This window comes from Talaromyces proteolyticus (assembly GCF_021365285.1).
Source record: "Talaromyces proteolyticus strain PMI_201 chromosome Unknown BGW36scaffold_15, whole genome shotgun sequence".
Classification (NCBI taxonomy): Eukaryota; Fungi; Ascomycota; class Eurotiomycetes; order Eurotiales; family Trichocomaceae; genus Talaromyces; species Talaromyces proteolyticus.
In genome coordinates, this window is record NW_025764291.1 from 432,927 (window position 1) to 447,684 (window position 14,758).

At 46.2% G+C, this 14,758-nt stretch overlaps 7 protein-coding genes across 7 annotated transcripts; 3 read left to right on the plus strand and 4 right to left on the minus strand.

Moving 5' to 3' along the window:
- Positions 1 to 409: 409 nt before the first annotated feature.
- BGW36DRAFT_433431 (Glyoxalase/Bleomycin resistance protein/Dihydroxybiphenyl dioxygenase) lies at positions 410 to 1,770 on the plus strand (the record flags this gene model as incomplete). The annotated part of the gene is made up of 6 exons (XM_046221273.1): positions 410 to 435; positions 518 to 759; positions 806 to 953; positions 1,008 to 1,239; positions 1,291 to 1,504; positions 1,568 to 1,770. The coding sequence occupies 6 exons, from the start codon at positions 410 to 412 to the stop codon at positions 1,768 to 1,770; spliced, it is 1,065 nt and encodes a 354-aa protein (XP_046065784.1).
- A 4-nt stretch (positions 1,771 to 1,774) lies between these two features.
- On the minus strand, positions 1,775 to 4,499 carry BGW36DRAFT_390865 (uncharacterized protein). Its single transcript, XM_046217533.1, has 7 exons — positions 4,227 to 4,499; positions 4,148 to 4,171; positions 3,994 to 4,094; positions 3,581 to 3,947; positions 2,787 to 3,554; positions 2,505 to 2,734; positions 1,775 to 2,438 (listed from the first exon to the last, which is right to left on the minus strand). The coding sequence occupies exons 1-7, from the start codon at positions 4,269 to 4,271 to the stop codon at positions 1,898 to 1,900; spliced, it is 2,076 nt and encodes a 691-aa protein (XP_046065785.1). The 5' UTR covers positions 4,272 to 4,499; the 3' UTR covers positions 1,775 to 1,897.
- A 345-nt stretch (positions 4,500 to 4,844) lies between these two features.
- Positions 4,845 to 6,084, plus strand: BGW36DRAFT_351721 (FAD/NAD(P)-binding domain-containing protein; the record flags this gene model as incomplete). Its single annotated transcript, XM_046213363.1, has 2 exons — positions 4,845 to 5,147; positions 5,181 to 6,084. 2 exons carry the CDS (start codon positions 4,845 to 4,847, stop codon positions 6,078 to 6,080), a joined length of 1,203 nt encoding a protein of 400 aa, XP_046065786.1. The 3' UTR covers positions 6,081 to 6,084.
- A 68-nt stretch (positions 6,085 to 6,152) lies between these two features.
- Positions 6,153 to 7,632, minus strand: BGW36DRAFT_390870 (UPF0023 family protein). The gene is made up of 2 exons (XM_046217534.1): positions 7,352 to 7,632; positions 6,153 to 7,233 (listed from the first exon to the last, which is right to left on the minus strand). The coding sequence occupies exons 1-2, from the start codon at positions 7,422 to 7,424 to the stop codon at positions 6,287 to 6,289; spliced, it is 1,020 nt and encodes a 339-aa protein (XP_046065787.1). The 5' UTR covers positions 7,425 to 7,632; the 3' UTR covers positions 6,153 to 6,286.
- A 43-nt stretch (positions 7,633 to 7,675) lies between these two features.
- On the plus strand, positions 7,676 to 10,101 carry BGW36DRAFT_390872 (putative carboxypeptidase CpyA/Prc1). The gene is made up of 3 exons (XM_046217535.1): positions 7,676 to 7,967; positions 8,039 to 8,631; positions 8,684 to 10,101. Exons 2-3 carry the CDS (start codon positions 8,067 to 8,069, stop codon positions 9,847 to 9,849), a joined length of 1,731 nt encoding a protein of 576 aa, XP_046065788.1. The 5' UTR covers positions 7,676 to 7,967; positions 8,039 to 8,066; the 3' UTR covers positions 9,850 to 10,101.
- A 73-nt stretch (positions 10,102 to 10,174) lies between these two features.
- BGW36DRAFT_330143 (uncharacterized protein) lies at positions 10,175 to 12,243 on the minus strand. Its single transcript, XM_046212813.1, has 4 exons — positions 12,125 to 12,243; positions 11,767 to 12,072; positions 11,396 to 11,670; positions 10,175 to 11,341 (listed from the first exon to the last, which is right to left on the minus strand). Exons 1-4 carry the CDS (start codon positions 12,208 to 12,210, stop codon positions 10,317 to 10,319), a joined length of 1,692 nt encoding a protein of 563 aa, XP_046065789.1. The 5' UTR covers positions 12,211 to 12,243; the 3' UTR covers positions 10,175 to 10,316.
- Positions 12,244 to 12,579: 336 nt separating this feature from the next.
- BGW36DRAFT_308638 (glycoside hydrolase family 13 protein) lies at positions 12,580 to 14,610 on the minus strand (the record flags this gene model as incomplete). Its single annotated transcript, XM_046212351.1, has 3 exons — positions 12,580 to 12,822; positions 12,856 to 13,543; positions 13,727 to 14,610. The coding sequence occupies 3 exons, from the start codon at positions 14,608 to 14,610 to the stop codon at positions 12,580 to 12,582; spliced, it is 1,815 nt and encodes a 604-aa protein (XP_046065790.1).
- Between the last annotated feature and the right edge of the window lie 148 nt (positions 14,611 to 14,758).

Consider the following 14,758-nt stretch of genomic DNA (forward strand, 5'->3'; position numbering starts at 1 on the left):
AGATATCAGTCTGAAAAGGAATAGATCATCCTCAACCCCGCTCATAAATGCATTCGGTACTCGGATAGACTATATCTGGAGTGATGCGGGGTGCGGAGTTTTCCTTCGCGTCGCTGGGCATTGTTTCCATTCATAGACGAATGAGGGAAGCAGGATGATGTTGTGTGGGGAGGCGGATATAACTCGTACTTGATCCCAGATCAAGTCCCTACAGACATCTTGCTTCGTCTACTTGATACTAGGTCTTTGTACGACTAGGAAAAGGCCTTTTTTATAACTAAACAAGTCCTGCGGATGTCGAATTGGGGGCCGGTAACGTCGAACTCATCAAATCTTTGTGAATGGCCTGCTTAAAGAACGGATATACATACATGATCACCTATATCCGCAACTGTGCGTACGCCATTTAATGGTGAACTCAACTGCTCGATCCTTGTAAGCTGTCTGACCCTCAAGTTCAACACTAGGAGGCCAACTTCCACGATCAACTTATCGTTGACCCGTCATGGTAAGATAGATACGCAGACTGGAGTTTCGCGTACCCAACTAATCTACCAACCCAGACTTTGGACGGCTCTATTGAGCACAACCAGGGCACTGCGGTCCCGGATTATATCGCCGTGGGTAAGGAGAGCGAGGCTCAGGCTACATGGAGAAAAAGAGAGGGAATAAAACCGGAAAACCAAATTAAGCTGGCGAAACTGGCGCATATGCGATATCAGCATCCTAATCTCGATGAGATCACCGTGTTCCTGAAAGGTAAGCCAGGAGGATGTAAAGTAAACGCATATGCTGAGTGTTTCAGATTTCGGAATGCATGTTGCCAAGAGAACCGTTGATGAAGTATGGTACCGAGGCTATGGGCACGATCAATACGTTTATTATGCTCGCCAAGGACCGAAGAAGTTCCTAGGAGGCGCATACGAAGTGGAAACCTTTGAGGATTTAGAGAAGTGAGATACTGTGATATTATACAGCTGGCTGCATGTGGTATTAACTGTTCCTAGAGCAGCCAGACTTCCTACAACAGGCAAGATTAAAGAGATGACAGATGCTCCTGGTGGAGGGCATATCATTACTTTGACAGACCCAGAAGGGTTTCCCATTTCTCTCTTCTACGGCCAGAAGCCCGCCGAGACCGGTGATTATCCGAAGAAGATTGTACTGAACTATGAAGTTGAGAAACCTCGAGCGCGGATGTTCAACAGATTCAGTCCAGGACCTGCTGCGGTCCATAAGGTTTGTCGATTGCTGCACCCAAATATTAAGCGTATAAATAACACTTCTCAGCTTGGGCACTATGGTCTCTGTGTTCTGAAGTTCGGAGAACAAGTAGACTTTTACACACGTACTTTTAATCTAGTCCCGACGGACTTTCTCTACGTTGGGGAAGGAGATCAAAGAAAGAACGTTGCGATATTTGCGCATATCGATCGTGGTGAAAATCTGGTTGACCATCATTCATTTTTCATGAGCACGAACGACACAGGACATGTGCACCATTGTTCGTTCGAGGTCCATGATTATGACACACAACACCTCGGACATTAATGGTTAGCGAAGAAAGGCTATGAGTCTGTTTGGGGGGTTGGTCGGCATATTCTGGGCTCCCAAATCTTTGACCATTGGTGGGATACGACTGGTAATATGATTGAACACTATGCCGATGGTGACTTGATCAATGACAAGTCGCCTATTGGATATAGTCTAGCAGGAGATGAGTCTCTCGCCGTTTGGGGCCCAGAGCTTCCGGCTTGGTTTTTGAAGTAGCGTTTGTATCTATTCAATTTCTGATTTCATTTAAAGCTGTAGGCTGGTAGCATGTATATGAACTGCACCTCAAAATTCAAAGTATTGCTATATAAAATATTCAATGGCATGAAATTCTTCTATTGAATTATGAAAATCCAGGAGAGACCGCAAGTCGATTTGTATCAGTATATATGCCCGGCCGCAGCACTATAATTTTAGCCAGTCCGTCCTCAAAAATCCTCGCGTAATGATCTTCCGTTTCCCTCCTAGAAGTATCATCCTCCTTCACATCGTCGCCATCGGCCGCTTGCGTTTCGGATACTGGCACATTGTCATTCTGAATGAAAAAGGGATCAAAATTCAGAAAGTTCACCCTTCTTGCGTCATGGTTCGTTGGAAGAGGAGTTGGCCGAGATGAGGGTTGGTTGCTGGTCGTCACGTTTTGATCAGAGATATCATCAGGTTGAGGTAAGGATGGTGGTAATTGTGATGGAAGTATTGTTTTGCATAGATGGATGAGTTCGGTGCAGATTTTATAAATTCTACTGGCAAGCTGGTTGTACGGCTTTAGTTCAGCGAGTAGGCTTGCGTATTCGTTCAACAGCTTGAATCCTCTTTCGTCCCCACACTGTATTACGCTGCAGAAGATAACCCACATAGGAACTAGTCCGCAGATGACAACATCCCTACATGTTATAAGTATATAGGTAAGATTTTTTGAGTGGAATGGAAAAATAACTTTATAAACTCACCATGGAATCATTTCCAAATCACAGCGGTGTACCCCGAAATACTTGGCTAACTTACTCAGCGATTCAAGTGCTAACCCTGCATACATTCCCAATTGGCTTCGTGTGGCTTTACTAGTCATCAAATCTGGACGAAATTGCCATAGCATTGTGTGAGCAGCGTAGTGTTTGCAGAACAAGATGGCGGTGCACTGAAGGAGGTTTTTTTCAATAGGATCGGTGAAACGGTTTATCTTTCTTTTGTTAATATAGCTCCACCCTAGTGAAAGGAAAGGAAGATCATACTTTTTGAAGATTCTGGTAAATTTCGTTTAGATCTTGGCTGCAGTCACGGGTCATCCTATCCAAGTGATTGTCCGTCTTCTTTTCCATCTTCTCTGATGCCAGTTCTTGAATTTTTGGGTATAGATTCGTGATTCTCTCCCATGCCGTACAAAGGTCGTGACTAAGATGACCTTGCCTTATTGCTAACATATCTTGTGGCGGACTCATGTATGGCAATAATAATGGTTTACCTAGAAACAGTCCCATCTCTCTATCGCAGTAAAAGAACCACCTCATGCAATCGGCAATTTCTTGGTCTTGCGGAGCCCTGGTTATATTGTTGTAGCCGAGAGCGACAAAGGTGCGCGATACTGCTACCAACACATCCCATGCGCCTTGCACGTCACCAAAATATTGTAGGATCATGACGCCAACACATTGTGCCTGGAGTAGAGACAAAGAAGGTGGGGTTAGGAATCCCATTTTGTTCAGTGAAGCTAATGAAGCCCTAAATCTTTGTCTTTGGAGTTTTCTGATATGGCTATTCAGAACGTCATTACCTTCGTTTTGCGGTTGCTGCTGACCAAGTGATAGAGCAACCTGGAAGTTGACAATGATGTGGTATTGAAGTCGTATTTGTGGATCCGTGATCGTGTTATTCAGTAACTCTAGGCACATTTTTTCAATTGAAGACCGAGGAAGTACCAAGTTGGTGAACGCGACATCTGTAGGTCTAACTCGAGGCATCTTCATTGTATTGATTATATCTGTTGTCGTCAATTCACACACCTCGTCACCTTCTGCATCTTTCCAACCAAAATAGAATCGTTCAGCACGAAATCTAGTTCTATGTTCTGCGCTCTATCGACCGCAAAAGTTTTCCTGATCAGCTCTAATTGAGACGTAATAGGAGAGTTTCTAGTCTCCGGGACCCCAACCGAGGGCAGCGATTGAGTGTCTTGCTGTAATGCACAGCTACTGGAAAGAGGGCGCGAATCCACAGATTCTTCCAATTCCGATTCCATACCGCTCCCATCGTATCTTTCATGTTCTGCCGTTGTTATTCTAGCATTGTTCGCCTGAAGTTGAGGTTCAAGTGGGAGACTCGGGGAGCTTCGTGGCTGTTGAAGAAGGCCCTCCAGGTGGTTTATTCTATTGAAAAGACCTTTCAGTGCATCAGCCCTGCCAACATATTAGTGTCATATTTCGATACTGTTGTGCGGCTTACGTCTTTGTTTTCTGGCGACGCTCACGCGCCTTACGTGTCCACAGACAGGCTACTTTAGCTGCAATGCAGTTTTTGCAAGGGTCTTGCCTATCGCATTTCACCTAAAGGGAAAAGTTAGATATAACTTCCTGGAAGGATGTGCATTGGCGACAACTTTTCGTCTATAGCAAAGATCACACTAGTCAAAGCGGATTGGTCAGTTATTCAACTGTCGTGTCGTTCTGGAACCATACCGCGAAGAGGCCCTTCGGGATGTTGTTGTTTGCAATCTCAGCCATGTACTATGATTACTCGATTGGATCAGTCTTGTTTCCATGCAGAAATAGGCCCGGACTCAGGAATCAGGACGCTTGTTGTTATGAAAGTAGGTGATTGTAGGAGATTTCGGACCTCGGAAGCTATGTGCCTCCTAGCGCCGAACGCTAGTTTACCCTTGTCTTTATCCTTGTCTCATGGTTAGGGCAGCGAGTAAAGCCGTTTAGTTCAATTACTTAGGAAAACTGAGCATAGAAATGTATGAAATATGATAAAATTTGAATATTTTAATGTAAAACTTCCATTTGGCGAACTTAAATATAAGAAGGGCAGATATGGCGCATACTTACCGGATTCGGAGGTTCGGAAGTGGATTGCCTCCGTCGGAACAACTCCAATATAGATAGCTTCAGTAGTCTTCGGATGAACAATAGACAGCTGATAAATGAACATACGTATACACAATTAAGCATGATTTAAGATTGAAAATTCTATAAAGAGATACCTGAAGCCTCAGTTAGACATGAAAAGTGTTGTCCAATACAGATCACGACAAGCTTCAATTGCCCAAGCCCTAGCTCTTTTCATTATTACCCATGTCTTCTAAAAGTAAAACGATCCTCATTCTTGGAGGTTCCTATGGTGGTGTTGCAGTAGCCCACTACGTCCTCAAACATGTTATTCCTTCTCTTCCCGACAAGGATAATTACCGAGTCAGTATCATCAGCACTTCATCGCATTTCTTCTGCAGACCAACTTGTCCTCGAGCCCTCGTTTCCGAAAGCTCATTTCCTCGAGACAAGCTCTTTGTGCCCCTGACCACAGTATTCGCGCAATACCCCACTAGTTCCATCACTATTGTTCATGGGACTGCTGTGAAGTTGGATCACACAAACCGTGTCGTATCGATTGTATCCTCCGAAGACAATAAGGAGCAAGAACTTGGCTATCACGCGCTTATTATTGCTACTGGGGCAACAGCAAAATCGCCTCTTCATGGGCTCTTTAGTGACCATACCAGAACCGAAGAGGCATGGTCGTTATTTCAAAAGAAACTGCCGAGTGCAAAAAGCATAATAATTGCTGGCGGTGGCCCAACTGGTGTTGAGACTGCCGGTGAACTGGCGAAGTATTTGAATGGTAATGGATCCGGGATTCCCATCACAGTCATCACAAAAGGACGTCAGATACTGCCGGAATTGCCTGTCTCAGTTGCCGAGAAGGCAGAATCTCAGTTGTCCAAATTGGGTGTGTCGGTGATCAAAAATCGCGCTATCGAGAAGGTGACGCCGCCAAATGCCGGATTGGCTGATAGCAAAAATCCAGACTTAAAAAGCGTGACAGATAGTGTGACGATAGCTTTGGACAATGGAGAATCTCTTGAAGCAGACCTTTACATTCCGGCGACAGGGGTCGTACCAAATACTTCATTCGTTCACGAACAGCTACTTGACAACGAGGGCTACGTTCAAGTAGACTCGACATTGCGTGTGAAAAATGCTGGAAATAGAGTATATTGCGTTGGCCATGTGAGCTCAAGCAAACCTCGGGCTATTCATGCCATCATGAACCAAACACCAGTGATTGGAGAGAACTTGAAACGAGATCTGCTTGCTGCCGAGTCTGGTACTGAAGTCAAGGAAAATGACTATCGTGTGCTTGGGCAAGACACGAAGGTGAGTCAGCTTGTAGTCATTGGGAGTAAAGGTGTTGGGTTGGCCTTCGGATGGAAAGCCCCGAGCTTCCTGGTATGGCTGATCAAGGGGAGAGACTATTGGCTTGGTATGACACCAGCGATGTGGAATGGGAAACAGTTCGAAAAGGCGAGCTGAGCGGTTAGTTTATTATGTTATCGTATTTATTGTTTGAATCTAAAATGTTGAATTGGTTATTTTGGTAATTGATTTGGAGCATTGAAATTGAATCTGATTAATCTCTCTCCCACATAGCTATTTCCATTGTTGACATAAGCTCATAATATATTCATAAGGGTATCAGACATATTAACGCCATAGAAAAGCCAAATATAAGTTGATATCTAATCTTCATGTGTGACAGCCATGTCTAAAACTTCAACTCTTCCCCTACCTCGTGTCTCCGTTCCGACGAATTCACTGAGTCCTTTGAAAGCACCTGGCTCAGCAAAACCTACGGCCTCCCATTCCTCACCTACGATATCTTGTGACTCCAAAGATTCGATAAAACTTAATATCTTATCTTTAACATTTGCAGGTGCCTTGGGAGCGGCTGGCTGGACATCGGCTTCCTCGTCATCCTCAGAATCTTGATACTTTTTGCCTTTGCCTTTGCCTTTCTGGCCCTTCTTGTTTCCTTTAGACGGCTTGGATTCTTCCTTGCTGCCGCCGTTTGCCCCTGCAGGTGCTTTGACAGACTGTTTCAAAAGGGGTACAGGGCAGGACACTCGCAGGCGCATGCGGGCACGCATCACTGGGATCGGTTGCCAAGCAATGAGAGCCTTCATCGCTTCGAGCGCTTGGCTCTTAGCTGACTTATTTGTTGAAACACCCTTCCACAACGGTTTGCGTGGTTCCGCGGAAGCCTCCATGTTCTCTGAGCTCTCTCCAGCAGCTGCCTCCCCGTTTTGTTGTTGGTGTCCACTGGCCACAGACAGTTGATTTAATGCCTTCTCAATCATGCCTGGTGTATACACGCGCTTGGTCGACGGATCAACTAATCGCCCAGACACGATATCCACGACTTCCTTTTCAATCCTCTCCAGGATTTCCTTCCGCTCCCTCTCTCCTACTTGGACTTCGCCCTTTCTCAGTATTTCTTGGATCATTTCATCTTGGGACACCCCAGCGCCGAATGCTTTGGTTAATTCTGCTGCCGGGGCGGTCTGGGCTTTGGACACGGACAGGAAGACTGTGTGGATTTGAAGGACATTGTCGATATCCTTTTCGGCACCGGACCGATACTCTAAGAGCTTATTCTTGTAGCAGGCCAATTCGAACCTTTTTTTGCCTGTCGTACATTTTGTTAGTGGGGTTGCGGGGTTGCGGGGTCAGGAGAATGAAGAAATGTGAAGCTGTGTCGAAATGATACAGATTATAACCAGGTAGAAGGGAGTAGAGTTGCATACCTTTCTTTAGCCGTACCACAGACACGTTTGTGAATTTGATTTGGTTGGAAGGCTGATTGATGCCGACAGGCATTGTTGCGGCGAAAAATATATATGGATGAAATCAATGAGAAATCAGGTGGCCTAGAAAGTTCAGAACGAGTAGATATATTTTCAGGACTCAGAAATGATAGCGCAAAAGAGCTCTTATTCAAAGACAGCGAGAAAAAAGACGCAGAAATATATGCTTGTGGCTTTGGGAAGCCTAGCAGATTGTTGTCAGGACGCGAGATGACTCATCATGATGCAGTTGTGCCTGAGGAACAAGGCACAAATATTAAATGCCTCAGGATTAATCAGGTCATGTGAACTGGTGCCTGAAACGGCAATTGAGTTGCCTGGAAACCCCAAGGTGGGGACCTGACGATAGTGGCGGCGGCTGTGGTTGGCCGATTCTGCGCATCCCCGCCTGCAGTTGGTTAGCGCCCAGGCCAAGGTACTCACTCATCCATCATCAGTCAGCTGCAGGCTGCATCCTCTGCTGTCATTCCTCTCACTGACTGTCTTATCTCAACCCAGCTCCCAACACACCTATATTGTCTGGATATCAACAACTTTTCATTCATTTATACTTTAGGTAAGCCCTGAACCCATTTGCCTATTTGTCCTCGTTCATTTTCCAGGTCTCTTCTGCTGACGACCACGACGTCATCGATTCAGGCTCCCATTGCTCGCTATGAGAGTGCTTCCTGCGACGCTCCTCATCGGAGCTACGGCGGCTGCCGTCCGTCCTGCTCAGCAGGTCCTTATGGCACCGGATTATGAAGAAGAAAGCCGTGTTTATGACATTAGCTACGATGATGCGGTTGATGATGGTTATGAGATGGTCTACGAGGATATCCCCGAGGATGTCTACGAGACAGCTGATTCCATCTTTGAGCCTCTTCGTGATCTTCAGGAACAACTCAAGTCGTTTACTTCTGAGACGACCCAGGAGGTCTGGGAGGAGATGGAGAGCATATTTCCAGAAATTCTGGATAACCTTCCGTTCTTCTCATCTCCCAAGACCCACAAGCGTCGCCCTGATTCACACTGGGACCACATCGTCCGTGGCTCAGATGTCCAAAGCATCTGGGTCGAGAATGCCGATGGAGAGAAGGAACGTGAGGTTGGCGGAAGACTGGAGGCTTATGACCTGCGTGTGAAAGCCGTGGATCCTAGCAGCCTTGGAATTGACCCCGGCGTCAAACAATACAGCGGCTACCTGGATGACAACGAAGAAGATAAGCACTTGTTCTACTGTAGGTTTTCATTCAGTGGCACGTCATGTATAGATACTAACATACTTATCAGGGTTTTTCGAGTCTCGAAATGACCCCAAGAATGACCCCGTCGTTCTTTGGCTGAACGGTGGCCCTGGCTGCTCATCTTTGACTGGCCTGTTCTTCGAACTTGGCCCCAGCTTTATTGGTGACAAAGTCAAACCAGTTTATAACCCTTACTCGTGGAACTCCAATGCTTCTGTTATCTTCCTTGACCAGCCCGTCAATGTTGGTTTTTCATACAGTGGTAGCTCCGTTAGCGAGACTAGCGCTGCTGCAAAGGACGTTTATGCCCTTCTCACACTCTTTTTTAAACAATTTCCTCAATATGCTAGTCAAGACTTCCACATTGCGGGAGAATCTTATGCTGGCCACTATATTCCTTCATTCGCCTCTGAAATCCTGTCTCACAAGAAGCGAAACATCAACCTAAAGTCAGTTTTGATCGGTAACGGGTTGACCGATGGTTACACCCAATATGCTCATTACCGCCCGATGGCTTGTGGTGAGGGTGGCTACCCTGCTGTCGTTGACGAGAGTACTTGCCAGTCTATGGACAACTCATTGGATCGTTGCCAGTCCATGATTCAATCCTGCTACGATAGCGAGAGCGCTTGGTCTTGTGTGCCTGCATCCATTTACTGTAACAATGCTCTCTTGGGCCCCTACCAGCGTACTGGCAGAAATGTTTACGATGTTCGTTCTGACTGTGAAGGTGGTAACTTGTGCTACACTGGTCTAGAATACATCAGTGAATATCTTAACAAGCCCGAAGTCCAGAAGGCTGTCGGCGCCGAGGTGTCCAGTTTTGACTCTTGCAACTTTGATATCAACCGCAACTTCCTTTTCCACGGTGACTGGATGAAGCCATTCCACAGGCTTGTTCCGGGTCTCCTCGAAGAAATTCCAGTCCTTATTTATGCCGGGGACGCGGATTTCATTTGCAACTGGCTTGGTAACAAGGCCTGGACTGACGCTCTCGAGTGGTCTGGTCACGAAAGTTATGCTGCTACCGAACTTGAAGATCTTAAGATTGTTGACCAAAAGCACAAGGACAAGAAGATCGGCCAAGTCAAGTCCTCAGGTAACCTCACCTTCATGCGTCTCTATGGTGGTGGCCACATGGTGCCCATGGACCAGCCTGAGGCTAGTCTTGAATTCTTCAACCGCTGGCTCACGGGAGAGTGGGTTAACTGAACTGTTCATATATGAATAATCGTGCTACGGGATTCGGCCATTCTCTGTCTGCTCTTCTCGTTTCGCCTTTCTTTTTGATTTTCTTGAGTATGCTTGTGTGACATTTTGCTCATGTAGGACAAGATGGGTATTCAAGATCGTAGATTGGAAATATCAACACCTTTTTGTTATCGTCTGGATAGCTTTTCCCTGATGTAGATTGTTTATTAAATAGAGATATCTAAAGGACATCCGGGCCATAAACACGTGTAGCACATACTGAGCATTCACTGCTCATCATAATTACTAAGTAGATATTAAGAGCCACTAATATTTCATTATGTACAATAAACAGAGCCAATTCCTGTGAGGAGACATCGACTTTAGGATTTACCTAAAATCATATCTGTGGGAAGGTTAATTGGGAAGCAGGCAAAGCGTTGGAATTGAGGCCAAAGATTGAATTGAATATACTAAATTTATCATCCTCAAAGAAAGCTTTGCAAGATGTCCGACCCAACGCTAAGATCGGACTCGTTGTACCAGGGATCGCAATCGAGATCGTTACCGAGACCATCGACTATCGTCAACGGCCATGTCGGCCAATTAGCAGAGGCATCGTCTATTTCTACAGAGATTGGCGTCTCTCTCTCCCCAACAGGTTTCGTGTATCGCTGTAGGAACTGTAGCATCCAATGGTCCATGTTGAAGGTTGTGTTCATGCTCCGCTGGCATGCTTGGTGAAAATTTCGCAGCCGGGACATGGACAAGTCAATACTGGGCCAGTACTGGCGCAGAGAAATCATCATCTCGAAGTTCTGCTTAAGCATATGTTTCACGTTGGCGATATTGGACTCATCATCGTCAAATAAGAGCGTATGAAGGTGTATTGACGATGAAATAGCAAGAAGGTGACCAATCATCGGCCACATACACTGGCAATCCGGCGTTTGTTTCGTAAGCCACAGAAGATTGCTGAGTTCAGCAGCGTGCTCACGACACCGTGTCGCATATTTGACTATCTTCGCATCATTTTGCGCAGCTTTGGAGATGCTTGGTTGCAAGAATTGATAGTAGAGCAATTGACTAAAATGATGGAAGCCAGTATGCAGAGCCGCTAGACTTCGAGCATGGCCAGTTTTGGCATAGGATTTGAGGTTGTCTGGTGTAGCATGTAGGGCATCTGGAAGACGTAGCTTCCATGAATCGAGTTTGTGTGCAATTCGCTCGACGTGTTCAAACAATTCGAAGTTGGTGAGTCTATTCCTAACCGTCATTTCGTGCATTTCATTGATGGGTGCAATGACTTCTGTCAGAGGGATCATCTGCGCCCAGATACCGTACTGGGCCCTACATTCGGCGGGGTACATAGTTGGATCAAACATTTCAGGACTAAGCTGTTCAAAGGCATGCTCCTCCATGGGGAGTGGAAAATTAAGGTCCACGGTAAGCTGTCGCGGTATGCGCGCCCCGGCATTCGTCCAGTTTTCCAACATCCAAACGGTCCACCATACTGTAGCACATGATATTAGCCATGCTAGTGATGAATTCACAAGTGGTATTCTACCTCGAATCGCCGTTTCCCGCTGGATAGGGTTACTTGGCAATGAATCAGTCAGGCGGCCTTTCAGTTGAATCATACGGATAGCCTGGGCGCCATATAGAGACTCCATTTCCATTTCACCCTCACAAAAGGCAATGGTTGAGAGTAAGACGCAAGCTTGAATAGCAGCCAGTGACACTACTTCTATGCGACTGTCAAAAAGGTGTTTGCTGTAATTGGCCCAGAGCCTCCCTCTGCTCCACCGCTCAGAGTTTCCTGGCCATATGTTCGAAGCGAATCTGTAGAAGAATTTCGGTTATGAGCAACTGCTCGAACAAAAAAACTACAGCTCCCCTACCAAGCGGAAAGACTTTAAAGTTTTTTGAGATTCATACCTAGCTCCAAGTGCCATCATAGCAGAGACATGCATCATATCCGCCAAACCCTGACGCTGGGCTGTGATAAAGGAGGGTCGGTGGAACAAGGCATGGTCCTTGTCGTGGATTAGGTCAAAATAAAGATCGACTAGCTGATTGCAAATCTCTTGACTAGGAAATATCTCCGTATTCCTCTCAGCAATAGCAGAACCAGATGGAATAGGAGCTTCTATGAATGCTTGGTGGCTGCAAGGGATGTTCAACCGTAGACATCTTTTGCAAGCCGACCTTCCCCAGGAAGCGTGGCATTTACGTTTGCGCGCACTGTGTGTAGTTTAGATCTAGATTTGCTTTTTAATGATTTGGATATACGTACTGACATTCACTGCAGGCATGTTGAGGCCTTCCTTGCTTATTCAAGCTATGCATGTTGGGCGCCCCCCGGCTTCGACTTTGTGGCATGGCGGTTGTAACTGGTCTTACGGCATTGTTAACTGAAAGTGTAATATCTGGGGATCTTATCGCCGTCTGCTTTTCCCCAATCGGTGCCACAATTTCCATCCACGTAGCCGGCTTATCAGTGCGGGGTCCGCGCGTTAAAGTTCAACTTATTCTGACCGAACAACTTGCGAACTTTTGAATTTAATTGTTGACAGTCCTGCTGACAGTCATACCTCGTCTCGTTAGTCTAGATATCCTCGTCGTGAGGCATAAGAATGACAGCAAAACTCTCCGACTATAATTCAAGCAATCTATAAAGCTTAGATAAAGACACATTGAATAACGCTAAAGACGTCATGGTTTTGCGTATGGAATGTATTTTACGCTTCCCTAGACCATAGCAACTAAAGTCTCATACGGCCTTAATCTGATTTTTTCCCAGCGTCCACCTACGAGCCTTATATCGTTCCGGCTCGCATAATTACCTAGCTCACTTACAATGGCATTGCTGTTGCATATGGTTGTATCCGTCGATAGATCAAGCAAGAAATGTCTCGCCCTTTGAGGGATTTTCCACCAGATCTCTTCAGCACTGAAGCTAGCTACGATGAGTGCCTGACTGGGCTCCGTCACCTTTTCACCGTCGGTATTGATAGCAGGATTGACAGCACGGATGTATGCGATAACATTCTCTTCAACGTCTATATTCAGCATTTCGAAGACACCATAAACAAAAATGTCCATGTGATGCTTTCGCAGCTTCAATGCCTTCCGCCAGTGGTGGAAACTGGACCCTGGATCTGCCACCGCATTGGCAACATTCCAGGCGGGATAGTCAGGGTGGATAGGCATCCATGGCACAGTGTTGTCAGAATTCGTGGGCATGAAACCTGCATGTGGATATTGGGAATTCCACTGCATTGGTGTGCGAGTATTGTCCCGTCCAACTAATCGGTACCTTTCGCGATACATTTGCTGCTTCAGTAAATCGCCCGGGTAGTTTTCGAGAACAGTTTCCCAGTGATTTAAACACTCTATATCTTTGTACTTGTCCATACCCCACTCGCGGGGAAGGTTTGCCATAGCTAACTCTTGACCCTGATACAGGAAAACTGTCCCGGATTGGAATGCGAGGTGATTTGCCAGCATTTTCGCCGATAATGTCCGCAGGGCCGGAGTGTCAGATGCGTAACGGCTGACAGTACGACCCATGTCGTGGTTCTCCATGAATAGCGCATTCCATCCTGAGTTAGAAAGCATAAAAGTTTGCCATTTGTTAACGATTTTCTTTAGGACCGTTGGGCTGAACGTTCCTTGTTCAAATCTTCCACTGGGACCGACATCAATGGAGTCTCTATACATGATTAGGTTAGTCCAAGCCGCAAACATCAGTTGGGCTTTCAGTTTCGCGAACGCATACGATGTCGCCAATATTACCCTGTTTCGTGAATATTTCATGGGTGCGGAAACATGTCGGAGAGAGTAAAAGGCAGAGACTTGATCTTTGAAACTTAGGAAATTATGGTTTCTTACTTACATCTCAAACTGAAATGCCATCGCCAACTCTCCCCGTTCTTGACCGACGGCTTTCAAAATGTCCTCAGGCTCAGCGTCTGGCATTTCGCCGACGCTAAATGCGTCATATTCCTTGAGAATTTTTCCAATGTCCTGCAAGTACTCGTGCAATCGGGGCCCACAAGAAAAATGTTCAGCAGCTTTCTGCACAAATCCTGGCTTTCTGACCTTGGCGTTGGGCAGTCCAGGCTCTTTGGAGATGTAGTTGATGACGTCCATTCGAAACCCGTCAACGCCACGATTCAACCAAAAGCGTATCACGTCATGCACCGCCTCAACAACCTGCGGATTTTCCCAGTTCAAGTCAGGTTGTCCGGACGCCCAGAGGTGAAGATAATATTCCTGTGTTGTCTCATCCCAGGTCCACGCGCTGCGACTGAAGAAAGACTCCCAATTGTTTGGTGGCATGCGTTCGCCTGTCTGAGCATGCCTGCGAGCAGGTCTCCAGATGTACCAATCTCGATAACTGCTTGTTTTTGAAGACCGAGATGCCTTGAACCAAGGATGTTGATCTGAGGTATGATTCACGACCAGATCCATTACGTACTTCATCCCACGGTCATGGAGACCCTTGATGAGGGCATCATGGTCCGCCATCGTTCCGTACGGTGGGTATATTTTCTTGTAGTCGGAAACGTCGTAACCCATGTCAACCTGGGGAGACTGTAGGACTGGAGATAGCCATACGATGTCGACACCCAATTTTTTGATGTATTCGAGCTCAGAGATGATTCCCGGGATATCGCCCAGTCCGTCCCCATTGCTGTCCTTGAATGAGGCAGGGTAAATTTGATAGACTGAGGCCTCCCGCCACCACGCGCGTTTGATAGGTGGTATAGATTGCATCGCTGTGACTTTTCATAGGTTGGTATTAGATGCAGGCTTGCTTAATGAGTTTAAACATAACCACGATAGCATTTGTAGGAAATAAAAAAAATCTGACAGAATAATGTAACCTGCAGGGTTGACAAGTGAGGTATGTACTTCTGCCATC

What these genes read in the sequence shown, in the direction of transcription:
- BGW36DRAFT_390872 (XM_046217535.1), top strand. Translation starts at nt 8,067, where the DNA reads ATGAGAGTGCTTCCTGCGACGCTCCTCATCGGAGCTACGGCGGCTGCC. An exon ending in AGATAAGCACTTGTTCTACT is followed by an intron (nt 8,632 to 8,683) that starts GTAGGTTTTCAT and finishes CATACTTATCAG; the next exon opens with GGTTTTTCGAGTCTCGAAAT.
- BGW36DRAFT_330143 (XM_046212813.1), bottom strand. Translation starts at nt 12,210, where the DNA reads ATGCCACAAAGTCGAAGCCGGGGGGCGCCCAACATGCATAGCTTGAAT. An exon ending in CATGCCTGCAGTGAATGTCA is followed by an intron (nt 12,073 to 12,124) that starts GTACGTATATCC and finishes AACTACACACAG; the next exon opens with TGCGCGCAAACGTAAATGCC. An exon ending in GCGGGAAACGGCGATTCGAG is followed by an intron (nt 11,342 to 11,395) that starts GTAGAATACCAC and finishes CATGTGCTACAG; the next exon opens with TATGGTGGACCGTTTGGATG.
- BGW36DRAFT_390870 (XM_046217534.1), bottom strand. Translation starts at nt 7,424, where the DNA reads ATGCCTGTCGGCATCAATCAGCCTTCCAACCAAATCAAATTCACAAAC. An exon ending in TGTGGTACGGCTAAAGAAAG is followed by an intron (nt 7,234 to 7,351) that starts GTATGCAACTCT and finishes AATGTACGACAG; the next exon opens with GCAAAAAAAGGTTCGAATTG.
- BGW36DRAFT_390865 (XM_046217533.1), bottom strand. Translation starts at nt 4,271, where the DNA reads ATGGCTGAGATTGCAAACAACAACATCCCGAAGGGCCTCTTCGCG. An exon ending in CGTCGCCAGAAAACAAAGAC is followed by an intron (nt 3,948 to 3,993) that starts GTAAGCCGCACA and finishes ATATGTTGGCAG; the next exon opens with GGCTGATGCACTGAAAGGTC. An exon ending in TGCTGAACGATTCTATTTTG is followed by an intron (nt 3,555 to 3,580) that starts GTTGGAAAGATG and finishes GAAGGTGACGAG; the next exon opens with GTGTGTGAATTGACGACAAC.